Source organism: Rhinopithecus roxellana, chromosome 12 (genome assembly GCF_007565055.1).
Source record: "Rhinopithecus roxellana isolate Shanxi Qingling chromosome 12, ASM756505v1, whole genome shotgun sequence".
Taxonomy (NCBI): domain Eukaryota; kingdom Metazoa; phylum Chordata; class Mammalia; order Primates; family Cercopithecidae; genus Rhinopithecus; species Rhinopithecus roxellana.
In genome coordinates, this window is record NC_044560.1 from 123,051,583 (window position 1) to 123,065,950 (window position 14,368).

Here is a 14,368-nt window from a genome sequence, read left to right on the forward strand (position 1 = left end):
ATAGACACAAGTGTGGGCATGAGTGCATGCACACACACATATTATACACTCTCATATAGGGGAGGGAGGCTTCTGGGTCCCAGGGCCGCAGGGGCAGGGAAGTCTGGTGAGTGTGTCTGCATGCGTGCATGTCTGTGTGTGCCTGGGTTTGCATGAGTGTGAAGGCATATGTCTGCATCTGGATGCTTGTGTGCTTGTGTCTGGGTGCATGCATATTTCTGTGTGTGTGTTCATTTAGAGGCATGCATATGTGTTGTTACATATATCGTGTGGGGATCTATGCATTTGTGTCTGTGTATATCTACTTATAGTATGTGCTTGCATGCATGTGTGTGTTTGTTGCAGTGTGTGTCTATGAGTTCACTTATATTTACATGTCTGCATGTGTTTGTGAACTGTGTCAATTATCTTTATATGTATGGCCCCTCTTTGGCCCTTGAGCATGGCCCAAGCACCTTCTAGGTTTGTCTGATGTCCAGCAATCCTCATCCCATACCCTGAGGAGCCCCCGCACTGTCTGGGCATGGTGTGTCAGTGAATTTTCTACCTCAACCCCCCTCAGGGTCCCAGTCTCTGGCAAGAGTTGGGGTAGACAGACATAGGCACAATTCACTTTCCCTTCACAGGCAGGAAAGGACATTAGCCAGACTTCCTGAACCCCAGGGCGCCAGGCCACCGAAAGTCTCAGGGTTCACTCCCTTCCCTAACCCCCTGGGAAGGTAGGCCTGGAAATGGAGCCAGATCTCGGACTGGTGCGACACACATTAACCCATGCATAATGCAACATATTAGAGACAGCATCCCACACAATGTTCCCAGCTACTAAGACACAATCCCACAGAAACCCGGTTACAGCCAGTGACACATGAGCACACACTCAGAAATCCAAATGGAAAATCCCCAGGCCAGAGAGCTTAACACCCTCCCTACTTTCTGGGCTCAAACTCAGTCTTGCCCCACCCCTAAGCACCCCAGCTCAGCTGCCAGTTCTGGAAAACACTGACCTCAGAGAATGGTTGAAGGGCTGAAGGTAGTATGCCTTTCTCAGAATCTCACCCTTCTCCATATTCTCCTCCTTTAGGCTGTTCCCCATCCCCCTCCTGACCTTCATTTTTCTTACCAGGGCTGATGTCCTCTCCGGCACAACCATACCCTCACAAACACTCCTTGACACTCACAGTCAGTCACAGAGGCACATTCAATCACAAAGGCACATTCAGCCACATCTGCTTATACTCCCATTCTCCCGGCCTCAGACACACACAGCAGCAGCTCCACCTCCACGCTGACCATCACAGGCACACAGAGGCGCAACCACCTCACATCCACCTCATACTTGTGTACTCTCAGGGTTCAGTCTTCCATCCTAGCTCTCTCTGATCTGTGCCTCCCAATACCTTCTAAGATGTTTACAGAGACCCTTCTCCCTGTGCAGTTAGGAGCGTGAGGCAAGAGAGCCCCTACTTCATGGGGCAGATCAAGAGCTGAGACCAAAGATGGACTATGTTGCTGACCTTGTCCTGTCCTCCTACTGTCTTAACTATGATCCCTGCTGTGGTCACTGAAGCATTTCCCTGTAAGTATTCAGCCCTAACCCTCCCCTTACACCCTGCATAGTCAGCTGGTTAACACCTCCGTGCGTGAGGAATAAGGCAGTTTGAGCAGAATGATTGTATTTGTTGTTCATCACCCACACGGCCCCTAGGAGATGTAGGTCCAGGGCAAGCCAGGCTTCTGTGCTAGCTTCTGGGCACTTCTAGAGGATCAGAAAAATCCCAGGTTGCCTGAGATGTCTGAGAACTGAGGAGAGGAAGGGAGGGAAGAGTGTGAGGAAGGCAGCAGTTCTGGAAGTTCCCTGCCCCTTGGATTCAGCCCCTTCCCAAACCCTCTGCTTCCAGCCAATCCATCCTCCATTAAGGCTGCCAGCCTGCCATCAGGAGTCCACCATACATGTAGGGGTGGTATTTCACAGAGATCATCCTTTGGAGTACCTAAACAGAACCAGGTAGGGAAATCTTCAGTGGCTCTGGGTTTTTTTGTTTGTTTTTTGAGACAGAGTCTCACTCTGTTGCCCAGGCTGGAGTGCAGTGGTGCGATCTTGACTCGTTGCAACCTCCGCCTCCCGGGTTCAAGCGATTCTCCTGCCTCAGCCTCCCAAGTAGCTGGGACTACAGGCGCGTGCCACCACACTCGGCTAAGTTGTTTTGTATTTTTAGTAGAGATGGGATTTCACTGTGTTAGCCAGGATAGTCTCGATCTCCTGACCTTGTGATTCGCCCTCCTCAGCCTCCCAAAGTGCCGGGATTGCAGGCGTGAGCCACCGCGCCCAGCCTAGTGGCTCTGTTTTTTAAAACCCCACCCTGGCTCACAGGCCCCCTGGCTAACCTTGAGGTGGGAAGATCCACACTATGGTGGTGTCAGTGTGGGTGTTGTTGATACCCGTGGCCATGGTGGCAGGATTGGTGGCTGCCCTGCTGGCAGTTCGACCTTGGACACCCTGCTGGTATCTTCTGCGGCTACACTTGAACATCCTGGGAAACCGGGGCCTGGGCCAGCCCATACCTGGCCTGCGGTGGGGGGAACGCATGCCCTGGGGCCGAGGGCCATGGACAAGCCGAGATGGCCCCATGGGCACAGGGAGCTTCTGCACTGTGCGTGGGGGATGCTGGTGGCCAGGGTAGCTGAGGCCTCTATGACATATAAAGTCTGCATAAGGGCAGGGCCCTTTATTACAAGTCATGGGCCCTGACCCCTCCTCATGGGTCAGGCTCCTTCACAATCTTCTCTATTGGGTCTGGCCTAAAAGTCAGCCCAACACCCAGACAGCCTCACTTTGGCCCCCTGAGAAAGAGGCTCTAGAGGGGGAACTCACTTCCTCACTTTCTCACTTATCCATATAGTAACAATATTAACAATGTTTTTTGAGCCCTTACTATATGCCACACACTGTGCTAAGCACTTTACCAACGTTATCTCATTTAACCTCACAGCTACTTTTAAGAATATGCCACCATTGTACGTATTTATATACAGTTGATTCTCATTATTCCCAGTAATGTTGTTGTTGTTGTTGTTGTTGTTGTTGTTTGAGATGGAGTCTCGCTCTGTCACCCAAGCTGGAGTGCAGTGGCCAGATCTCAGCTCACTGCAAGCTCCACCTCCCGGGTTTACGCCATTCTCCTGCCTCAGCCTCCCGAGTAGCTGGGACTACAGGCGCCCGCCACCTCGCCCAGCTAGTTTTTTGTATTTTTTAGTAGAGACGGGGTTTCACCATGTTAGCCAGGATGGTCTTGATCTCCTGACCTTGTGATTCGCCCGCCTCGGCCTCCCAAAGTGCTGGGATTACAGGCTTGAGCCACCGCGCCCGGCCAGTAATGTTCTACAAAGTCACCACGAACACTAAATACTGAACAAAGGGTAAATGCGAGGTTAGGTTCCTGAAACCCTCTGGTCACAATATTTTTGTCAACTGATCTATATATATAACCTGATTTTATGTGTGGAGACACCTTATTTAATACACATTGTTGGCTGGGCATGGTGGCTTATGCCTGTAATCCCAGCACTTTGGGAGGCCGAGGTGGGCGGATCACCTGAGGACAGGAATTCAAGACCAGCCTGGTCAACATGGCAAAACCCCGTCTCTACTAAAAATACAAAAATTAGCTGGGTGTAGTGGCGGGTGCCTGTAGTTCTAGCTACTTGGGAGGCTGAGGCAGGAGAATAGCTTGAACCCAGGAGGTGGAGATTGCAGTGAGCCCAGATTGCACCATTGCACTCCAGCCTGGGCAACAAGAGTGAAGCTCTGTCTCAAAAAAAAAAAAAAATATATATATATATATATATAGCTAAGTCACTGACATTGAACTCACAGCCAACAGCATTATAACTTGTACCTGAATGAAACTTATCTAAAGCACATATGTCCCCTATAAGGCACATCACAGCCTTCTTGCACTTAGAAACACTAGAGAGTACTTCAGCACTGCAACTGGGGACCATTTTAGACAGTAAAATCACCAACAAAAAACACCAAAAAATGTGAGAATATGCGGCACTAAATAGACCATCAAAAAGCACATCTGTTTATCTATGAAAGCTGAAATAAGAAGACGGAGAGTCCTATTGTTCAACAGGCCTCAGCTGGAAATATGTGTGTTGGAAGGCTGAAACGTTTTGCCTTTCTGCTCATGTCCATTCATGACTGCAAAAGTACCACAAGTGTTGGTTTGGGAATGACAAATAAATTTCATAAGCAGGCAAATTCATAGGTATGGCATCTGTGAATAATGAGGACCCACTGTATAAGGAAACCGAGGCTCAGTGAGGTGAAGTCTCACAATTAGAGGCAGGCAGGAAGCAAATCCATGATGATCAAGATCCAAAACCCAGAGCACTTAACTCTCATTATTCTGTACTCATTCATTCAGAAAATGTTCACTAACAACTTCATATGTGCTGAGCACCAGGGCCATAGATGAATGTAATCTGGTCCCGATTCTTCCTGAGAATGAAAGAGAAAGCTGCCAGGTGCGGTGGCTCATGCCTGTAATTCCAGCACTTTGGGAGCCTGAGGTGGGTGGATCACTTGAGGTCAGGAGCTCCAGACTGGCCTGGCCAACATGGTGAAACCCTGTCTCTACTAAAAATACAAAAATTAGCCGGGCGTGGCGGTGTGCATCTGTAATCCCAGCTACTCAGGAGACTGAGGCAGGAGAATCGCTTGAAACTGGGAGGTGGAGGTTGCAGTGAGCCAAGATTGTGCCACTGGATTCCAGCCTGGGCAACAGAGTGAGACTCCGTCAAAAAAAAAAAAAAAAAAAAAGATAGACTTTCTCCTCCTTCCACTCCTCAGTCCCTTCTTCCTTTCCCTGTTACTCTGCTCCTCAAAGGCCCCCTTCCCAGCTTCACCCTCCTTTCTGTTCCTGCAGGACTCTGTAGGACCCTTAGTACCACCCTTACAAACCTCATCTTTCCCCCATCCCCTTCTCCAGCCTCTACTCTTGCTATCCTCAGGCTTAGAATATGACCTTGCTTCCATCAGCTTCTAGCAACTGTAACTACAAACCCACCTGCCCCTGCTCCTCCTCTTCCGCAGGTCAGACCAAGGCCTCTTCCCTTGCTCTTTATGGAAACCAGCCTTGCCTGCCTCCTTAGAGATTCCATCAGTGTAGAGAGTCTGCTTGGTGGTTAAGATGTAGACTCTGGTGCCAGACTAACTGGGATTGAATCCTGGCTCTGCCACTTACAACCCGTGTGATCATGGCAAGTACCTGACCCTTTGGTGCTTCTGTTTCCCCATATTTAAAAATGGAGATAAGAAAGTCTATCTCATGAGATGGTTGTGAAGAGGAAAAAAAGCCTTAATATATGCAAGACATTTAAAATATGATCAGTATTATTAGTGTAGTCTGTAATACTATTAGCCCCTCTCTCTTCTGTCTCTTCAGCTGCCTCCTTCCACTGTAAAAACAAAACAAACTTAGAAATCCACTTCCTCAGCTGGGCACAGTGGCTGATGCCTGTAATCCCATCACTTTAGGAGGCTGAGGTAAGAGGATCAATTGGGCCCAGTTCAAGACCAGCCTGGACAGCATAGCAAGACCCAGTCTGTTTAAAAAAAAAAAAAATCACTGGATGTTGTGGCAAATACCTGTAGTCCCGGCTACTTGGGAGGCTGAGGATCATTGGAGCTCAGGAGGTTAAGGCTGCAGTGAGCTGTGATGGTGCCACTACACTCCAACCTGAGCAACAGAGCAAGACTCTGTCTCAAAAAAAAAAAAAAAAATTCAATTTCCTCCATCTCGTAGCCGCACTGCCTGTGACTCTCTCCACTTTGGCCTTCTTGCTCTGTGCTCATTCCCTACTGTCCCTTCCTTCCAGAGCAGGAAGAAAATCTCACTTGAAAAGCCCATACCTATTGTTACACAGAAGACCAGCAAACAGAAGTTTAAAACCAAGTCTAAGAAAAGTCCCCAGGGTCACACAGTTCCTAAGCGACGGAGCCAGGATTCCAGTACCTGGTCTGAATGACCCGGAAGTCAGGACTTTTCCCCGCACCTCTACATCAGGAGTGCTGGAGCAGGAAGCCGTCAGGCAGCCCCACTAGGAATGATAAAGATGGGACCACGGAGCCTTGGAACTGGGGGTGGCTCCTTCATGGGACCATGGTGCCACCTACTGGCAGAAAGGGAAGGGGTGTAAAAAGATGGGGAGGGAGAGGAGATGCAAAGATAAAGGGAGGGGAAAATGGGGAATGTGAGGTTTTATGGAGCGAAGAGGATTAGGAACTATTTGCTACTCGGAGGAGAGAGCAGAAGCTGCCAAATCTTGGTCATTTCCTTGAAAGTGAGAGAGAGAGGGAGTGTGTGTGTGTGTGTGTGTATGACAGAGAGAGAGAGAGATACGTAAGTACATACGTCAGATATTATTCTGTTGTTTGTTAGTTGCTGGGAGTCAGTCCACAAAGAGTTTAGTGTGCGTGTGTGCGCATGCACACACACACGCACACTCAAGTGCATTCAGGAATACTAGTACATGTTTATGTATGTAACTGGGTGCTTGCTGTGTGAACATATGGATGGCAGCATGGGCAGATGCGTGTACACGTGAGCATGAGCACAGAGGGTATGTATGAGTGTATCAGCAGGTGCAGGGTAAGAAGCACATTGCACTGTTGTGGTGGAGGGCACACAGACATTCTGGGGAGTCACTTACCCCAGCCCTGGGCTGCTTCTTGAGATCAGGAGGGGCGTTGCCCAGGCCTGGTGTTGCCAGGCAGAGGCCTGCTGAGGCGGTGGTTGTGGGGATCGGTCTCCAGGCAGCAGGGGGCAGCAGGGGCAAGTTGAGGCTAACTGGCCATGGGTGGGGCCAGCAGGCGGGCAGAAGGAGGCTTTAAAGCGCCTACCCTTCCTGCAGGTGAGCAGTGGTGTGTGAGAGCCAGGCGTCCCTCTGCCTGACCACTCAGTGGCAACTCCCTGGAGCTGTTCTGTCCTTTGTGAGCCTCAGCAGTTCCCTCTTTCAGAACTCGCTGCTAAGAGCCCTGAACAGGTAATGGGATAGGGATAGAGATTATCCTGTGAAGAAATATCAATCTGGAAACAGGTTTGGGGAGCTGGAGGGGCTCTAGTGAGGGTTCTGAGAGGGTCTGGGGTTAATGTGGGGAGGAGCACAGGATATACAGGTGCCAGGAAAGGGCATGGAGTGACCTGCAGCGTGGGAGTCAGGCTGGGTGTGCAGGTGGAGGAACCTGGGGTGTTAGGATCTCAGAGTGTCAGGTGTGGGTGGAGGTCCTGGGTAGTATAGTGGGGTAAGGGTGTTAGGATAGAAACTGGGAAAAGGTCCGTGGTGTCAGACCAGGTACAGGAGAAGCTTGGTGAGATATGGGTTCAGGATCCTGGGGTCTGGCATATCTGGCTGAATATCTGAAGCCAGGGCCAGCCCAGGTGGGGCCAGGGGAAACAAGGCCCTAACTCGCACATGTCTGCTTCCCAGGAGCCACGATGCAGTGCTTCAGCTTCATTAAGACCATTATGATCCTCTTCAATTTGCTCATCTTTGTAAGTATGGACATTGTGGACTCTTCGGGGCTGCCCACAGGAGCAGGTCACAAGCTGAGCAGAGACTATGCTGGGGAATGGGAGACTGCTATGCCCAGGCTTTGTCCTGCAAGTGTCCCCATATGAGTGGGATGCAGAGGTCTCCCCAAATGCTGCTGATTCCTAGTCCCAGCAGCAGCCAGGTTGCCATACAGGGGTGTGTATGAAAAAGGGGATGGAGAAGCTCAGGGCAACCCCTCTCTCCCACAAAGCTTTAGCCCAGGCTTCAGGCAGGGCAGAGTAAGCTACCAGGAATGATTCTCCCCCCTTTATAGGCACTGGAGGCCCAGAAAATAGAAGGGCTCCACCCAAGTTCACCTAGCACAGAAGGAAATTCAGTACAGAGGAAATTCTTCTGTATGATGGGGAGCTGAAAGGTGGGAGGGCCTACATCTCATCAGAGCAAAGGGTCTACCTCAAGCAGCCCTTATTCATTTGACAAACATTCATTGTCTAGGATACCATGATGGGTGCTGGGGTGGCAGGTAAGCAAAGCCTTTCTCTGCCCTGAAGGAGCTCAGCTCCAATAAGCCAGATAGGCAGATGATAATAACACAGTGTGTTTGGGCTTAGGACAGAGGTTATAGGAGCCTGAACTCAGCCTGGTTGGAGAATACTTCCTGGAGGAAATAGCTGAAGCTGGGATATTGCGCTTGGTGGGGGAGTTGTAAAGCTTGCATAAAGGGCCCGAAGTAATGAAACTCGATATCATTCAGAAAACCGGAAACAGATTGCATAGGGCATGTTTGAGAAGCTGAAGGCATAAATCCTGGAGATGGTGGTGGAGATAGGGAGAAACGGACAAAGTGGACAAAGGACAAAACTCTAGGATGATGGCTGAGGGGTAGAAGAAGGGGCAAGGGAGACAGAGGTCTTGGAGATGACTCCCATATCTCTGGCATGAGCAACCCAGATGGCAGGGGGTGGGGCCCCGTTTGTGGGAGAGGATGTCCCACTGGCAGCTGTGTACCCAGTGGAGGTGCAGCTCAGATTGGAGCTGGCCATGGGTATTTGAAAATCATGTGCACACAGGTAGCCACTGAAGCCATGGGAGTGGATGAGAACACTTGGAAAGTGAACTCTGGGAAACCCAATTTATTAGGGATAAGCAAAACAAAAACAAAAACAAAAACAAAAAAACACCGTGAAGGAGATGGAGAAGGAGCAGTGGGAGGGGAGAGGAAAACAAGGAGAGCAAGCTATCAGAGAGGTCAAAGAGAATATGGCCCGTGAAATGTTCACTGGATTTAGCACAGTATGTCACCAGAGACCCGAGCCACATTAGAGTAGGTTAGCGTAAGTAAAAGTGAGGAAGTGGGCTGGGTGCTCACGACTGTAATCCCAGCACTCTGGGAAGCTGAGGTGGGCAGATTAGTTGAGCTCAGGAGTTTGAGACCAGCCTGGCCAATATGGTGAAACCACGTCTCTACTAAAAATACAAAAATGTGGTGGTGCATGCCTGTAATCCCAGCTACTCGGGAGGCTAAGGAAGGACAATCACTTGAACCCAGGAGATGGAGGCTGCAGTGAGCCAAGATCACACCGCTGTACTCCAGTCTGGGCGGCAGGGTTTAGATACATATTGATTAGTTTAGAAGCATGGGTAGATTCTCTAGTTCTGATGTGGTCTGTGCCTTGGGCTTCCTTTGGCTGCAGGGAACTTTTTTTTTGCTGTTGTTGTTGTTGTTGTTTCTTTGAGACAGGATCTTGCTCTGTTACCCAGGCTGGAGTGCAGTGGCATGCTTCTGGCTTACTGCAGCCTCAACCTCCTGGGCTCAAGGGATTCTCCTACCTCACTCAGCCTCCTGAGTATCTAGGACTACAGGAGTGTGCCACCATACTCAGCTAAAAGAAAAAAAAAAAAAAGTTTTTGTAGAGGCGGTCTCACTATGTTGCCCAGGCTTGTCTCGAACTCCTGGGCTCAAGTGATTCTCCCACCTCGGCCTCCCAAAGTGCTGGGATTACAGGCATGAGCCACTGCGCCAGTCCTGAACTAGTCTTTATCCATGTATCTGGAGGAGGCAATAGGATTCCAGGGATTTGGACAGCAGAGGCTCTGCCCTGAGAGGGTTAAAGGCAAATCCGGTTTGATTTCTGGCCTCTCTTACCCAGACCTTGCCAGGCTGGGCAGAGCAGGATAGGGCAGACCTCCAGCTCCTTGAAATTTGACCCTGCAGGCTAGAAGGCCAGCTTTCTGTCCTTGGGCAAACATGCCTGGAATCCAGCCACAATCCGCCACCTCACTTCCCGTTCTAGTCTCACTTTCCTGGCAAGTGAGGACTAGGCACCAAGGTGGTGTCAGGCTGATTCATCCACTGAAGCCCTGGGCTGGGAGGCTTTGCTCTAAGATGTGTGGCAACTGCACAGGGCCCTCCTCAATCTGGGCCTCAGGATTCCGGCAGAGGTTTGGAGTTGAGTTAGACAGCCTTTAAGAGAAACTGGCTGTATTCCCACTAGTGCCTCACTTTCCTCTTGTGAGGCAAGAAGGTCTTGCTGGATGAGGCCTGAAGTTGGATTCTAGAGGGGAGCCAAATGGGGCCTCAGGTGGGTGAACCTTCTCAAACTCCTCCCTCTCCAAGGTTGCCAGCAGGTGGAACCTCAGCCCTGCCTCTATTACTATGGTGACCGTTGAGCCTGTTCTTCTACCGCCCCGTCTCCACCTATCAGAGGACAGAGATGTTCTAGGCACCCATCACCCAGAAAGGAAATAGGAGGCTGGGACCTCATCTGCCTATTTTCTTTTTTTTTTCTTTTTTTTTTTTTTTTGAGACGGAGTCTCGCTCTGTCGCCCAGGCTGGAGTGCAGTGGCCAGATCTCAGCTCACTGCAAGGTCCGCCCCCCGGGTTTACGCCATTCTCCTGCCTCAGCCTCACGAGTAGCTGGGACTACAGGCGCCCACCACCTCGCCCGGCTAGTTTTTTTTTTTTTTTTTGTATTTTTTAGTAGAGACGGGGTTTCACTGTGTTAGCCAGGATGGTCTCGATCTCCTGACCTCATGATCCGCCTGTCTCGGCCTCCCAAAGTGCTGGGATTACAGGCTTGAGCCACCGCGCCCGGCCTCATCTGCCTATTTTCAATCCTAGCTATGTGGCAGGACCCTGGCAGCAGTAAGGGAAAGGTTTGCCCCTCCCCCACCCTGCAGATATTTCTAGAACCCCTGATCGCCTTTATATCTGCCCAGGTGTGCAGCCTGATCCTAGCTATGCACATCCCAGCTCCCATTTTTCTGGCTCTAGAGGATGTTCCCCTCCTTACAGGATGAGGTTTTAGACTCCCTAGTCAATAAAGAGGGAAGTTTCTCGGCTCCCATCCTTCTTACTCAACTGTGTGGTAGTAAGCTACTTGTCAGCACTGTTTAAGGCCTGCCTGACCTCTCTCTCCCCAGCTGTGTGGTGCGGCCCTGTTGGCAGTGGGCATCTGGGTATCAATCGATGGGGCATCCTTTCTGAAGATCTTCGGGCCGCTGTCGTCCAGTGCCATGCAGTTTGTCAACGTGGGCTACTTCCTCATCGCAGCCGGCGCTGTGGTCTTTGCTCTTGGTTTCCTGGGCTGCTATGGTGCTCAGACTGAGAGCAAGTGTGCCCTCATGACGGTGTGTCAAACCCAGCTCCACAGGCCCATGACCAAGAGTCCCCTTGCCCTTGACACCAGGCCCTGGGGTTCCCAAACCCTGCTTTGGACTCCCCTAGGCTAAGGCCTCTGTTTCACTTTTCCGGGGGGTGGATTAGGGCAAGGAGGGCTCGAGGGACTGTCTCTCCCTAAAATCCAGATCCCTGTTCCCCACTCAGTTCTTCTTCATCCTCCTCCTCATCTTCATTGCTGAGGTTGCAGCTGCTGTGGTCGCCTTGGTGTACACCACGATGGTGAGACACTGGGATGGAGGAAGGGAAGAAAATTGGGCAAAACCCTGGGAGTGGGCTGTGGCCTGTGAATGGCCACCTTCTGTACCAACCCCTAAACACTGGCCTGCTTCACCCAGGCTGAGCACTTCCTGACGTTGCTGGTAGTGCCTGCCATCAAAAAAGACTATGGTTCCCAGAAAGACTTCACTCAAGTGTGGAACACCACCATGACAGAGGTGAGGTTGGCTGGGGGAGGTTTTGGGGTGGAGAGGAAGAAGCAAGGCCCCACCTCCACCCTCATCTTGTCTCCAGCTCAAGTGCTGTGGCTTCACCAACTACACGGATTTTGAGGACTCGCCCTACGTCAGAGAGAACAATGCCTTTCCCCCATTCTGTTGCAATAACGTCACCAACACAGCCAATGAAACCTGCACCAAGGAAAAGGCTGACGACCAGAAAGTAGAGGTGTGGGCTGGCACGAGTGGGTGGGGAGTTTTCATGGCCTCGGAGTGGCAAACAGGGATGGGAGTAGGGCAGCTGCCAACTATAAATGCTCTTTTCTCTTCCTGAAGGGTTGTTTCCAACAGCTTTTGTATGACATCCGAACTAATGCAGTCACCGTGGGTGGTGTGGCAGCTGGAATTGGGGGCCTCGAGGTAAGCAGATGAGGAGGCTGGGACTGGGATATGGGCACGAGACCAGGGCTGCTCACCCATCTGAGGCCTCTCTGGAGGAAACAGACCTAATTGGGCCTCAGGTAGGGTGTCTGTGGGATCACCTATCATATCCCCTCATCTCTCCCTGTTCCTCCCTCTCCAGCTGGCTGCCATGATTGTGTCCATGTATCTGTACTGCAATCTACAATAAGTACACTTCTGCTTCTGCCACTACTGCTGTCACGTGGGAACTGTGAAGAGGCACCCTGGCAAGAAGCAGTGATGGGGGAAATGTCAGGATCTAACAATGTCACTTGGGCCAGAGTGGACCTGCCCTTTCTGCTCCAGACTTGGGGCTAGATAGGGACCACTCCTTTTAGGCGGTGCCTGACTTTCCTTTCATTGGCAGGTGGGTGGGTGAGGGGCATTCCAGAGCCTCTAAGGTAGCCAGTTCTGTTGCCCATTCCCCCAGTCTATTAAACCCTTGAAACGCCCCCTAGGCCTAGTGGTGATCCCAGTGCTCTACTGGGGGATGAGAGGAAAGCATTTTATAGCCTGGGCATAAGTGAAATCAGCAGAGCCTCTGGGCGGATATGTAGAAAGCACTTCAAAATGCATAAACCAGTTACAATGTTGCCAGTTGGACTCTTCATGTATCCTTGGGGAGAGGGGCCTAAACTGGCTTCAGATTCCTGAGGAGCTGCCAACTCAGAAGGCCCTGGAAAGGAGGGAAGTAGGGTGGGGTTGGGGGTCAGAAGTGGTTATTTCTCCCCTTCATTTGGGTTCCAGGCCTGGGAGGGAACCTAAGAGGAATGGCTGAGAGGGCATGAAGAAGTAGAGTTGGGTTAGGCCAGTCTGCCTCCTTATAATGGGGAGAACTTTGGACTGAAACTACCCCCTCCTGGGTGGGGGCACTGGACTGGAAAGCTATGAAAATAACAAGTTTGTGCCGAATTCTTACCAGGTCAGTGGGAAAGGGTCACTCCTCAGGTGCTGGGAAGCCCTTCAGGAGCCCCCTTCCTAGGGTCCAGGCTGCCTACCCTTCCCATTCAGGCAAAACCCCACATCTGTCCCTGCTTCTGGGATCTCAGCAAGAACTTCATGTTTTATTTTCTGCTGGCCTACCTGGTGTTCTTCAGACTTCCTCTTCTTCTTCTTCTTTTTTTTTTTTTTTTGAGAGAGTTTCGCTCTTGTTGCCCAGGCTGGAGTGCAATGGTGTGATCTCGGCTCACTGCAGCCTCCGCCTCCGGGTTCAAGCAGTTCTCCTGCCTCAGCCTCCTGAGTAGCTGGGATTACAGGCACCCGCCACCATGCCTAATTTTTTGTAATTTTAGTAGATACGGGGTTTCACCATGTTGGCCAGGCTGGTCTCGAACTCCTGACCTCAGGTGATCCACCTGCCTCGGCCTCCCAAAGTGCTGGGATTACAGGCGTGAACCACCTCATCTCTTCTTTAGCCCTAACCATCCTTATGCTCCAGGTAGGAAACTGAGGCTAGGAAAGGCCAAGCGACTTGCCCCAGTCCCACAGGATTCCATGAAGAACTCAGCCTAGATTTGGGTCCAGAACTGCAGCACCTGGTGTAGTCCTGGCTGATATGGTACTAGTTCCACTTGAAGCGGCAACTGGCCAGAATGTCTCTGATATAGACCTGATCACTGTTGAGCCAGGAGTGAGAGGCCTGAGGGAGGCTATGGTGAGAGGGTACAGTGTCTGCTACCAAGCAAAGCCCAGCCTGACAAACCAGTCCCCCTCCTTGTTTCCCTTTGAACCCTGTAACTTCTTCCTGAGCTTTTCCAGGACAGCCCAGAACCACCACCCTTTTGCTGAGCCCAGAAAGGAAGACGGACCTGGCCAGAACCAGTGCCTTAGAGCTGGTCTGTGAGGGGCAGACCAGGAGCCTGCCAGGGTGCGGGACAGGGAGAGGAGCTAGCCTGCCTTACCCTTCACCACCAAACTGTGCCTCTCACACACTTCCCCTCCACCAGGTGCCTGTGTGGAGGCTGCACAGGATTTGTTTGCCCAGGGCGGGCCTCCACCTCATCATGGGCTAATTGCTGCTCAACCTGGCTGCTGTGCCACCTCAAGCACTATCTCCAGCTCCAGCAAACAACGAAGGCGTCAGGGTGGCGAGATATGTCCAAGCCACACACCACCCATGCTGTCGCCAAGCCGGACTCCAGGCACCTGTGAAAGAGGCAGGGCAGAGAGCAGGCAGGAGGGCTGGAGTTCCAGCTGGAGTACTGTACTTGTACAGAGGCAGGCAGACCCT

The 14,368-nt window shown here is 51.3% G+C and overlaps 2 protein-coding genes across 3 annotated transcripts; one reads left to right on the top strand and one right to left on the bottom strand.

The window, feature by feature from the left end:
* Nucleotides 1–1,254: 1,254 nt before the first annotated feature.
* TSPAN1 (tetraspanin 1) lies at nucleotides 1,255–12,735 on the top strand. 2 transcript variants are annotated; one of them, XM_010363037.2, is made up of 9 exons: nucleotides 1,255–1,576; nucleotides 6,919–7,050; nucleotides 7,495–7,559; nucleotides 10,984–11,190; nucleotides 11,387–11,461; nucleotides 11,578–11,676; nucleotides 11,753–11,905; nucleotides 12,013–12,096; nucleotides 12,260–12,735. In XM_010363037.2, exons 3-9 carry the CDS (start codon nucleotides 7,503–7,505, stop codon nucleotides 12,305–12,307), a joined length of 723 nt encoding a protein of 240 aa, XP_010361339.1. In that variant the 5' UTR covers nucleotides 1,255–1,576; nucleotides 6,919–7,050; nucleotides 7,495–7,502; the 3' UTR covers nucleotides 12,308–12,735. The 2 variants fall into 2 exon arrangements, with proteins under 2 accessions (XP_010361339.1, XP_030797671.1); XM_030941811.1 differs by lacking the exon at nucleotides 1,255–1,576 and adding an exon at nucleotides 6,613–6,627.
* Nucleotides 1,657–2,640, bottom strand: P3R3URF (PIK3R3 upstream reading frame). The gene is made up of 2 exons (XM_030941812.1): nucleotides 2,386–2,640; nucleotides 1,657–1,800 (listed from the first exon to the last, which is right to left on the bottom strand). The coding sequence occupies exons 1-2, from the start codon at nucleotides 2,627–2,629 to the stop codon at nucleotides 1,757–1,759; spliced, it is 288 nt and encodes a 95-aa protein (XP_030797672.1). The 5' UTR covers nucleotides 2,630–2,640; the 3' UTR covers nucleotides 1,657–1,756.
* Nucleotides 12,736–14,368: the final 1,633 nt, after the last annotated feature.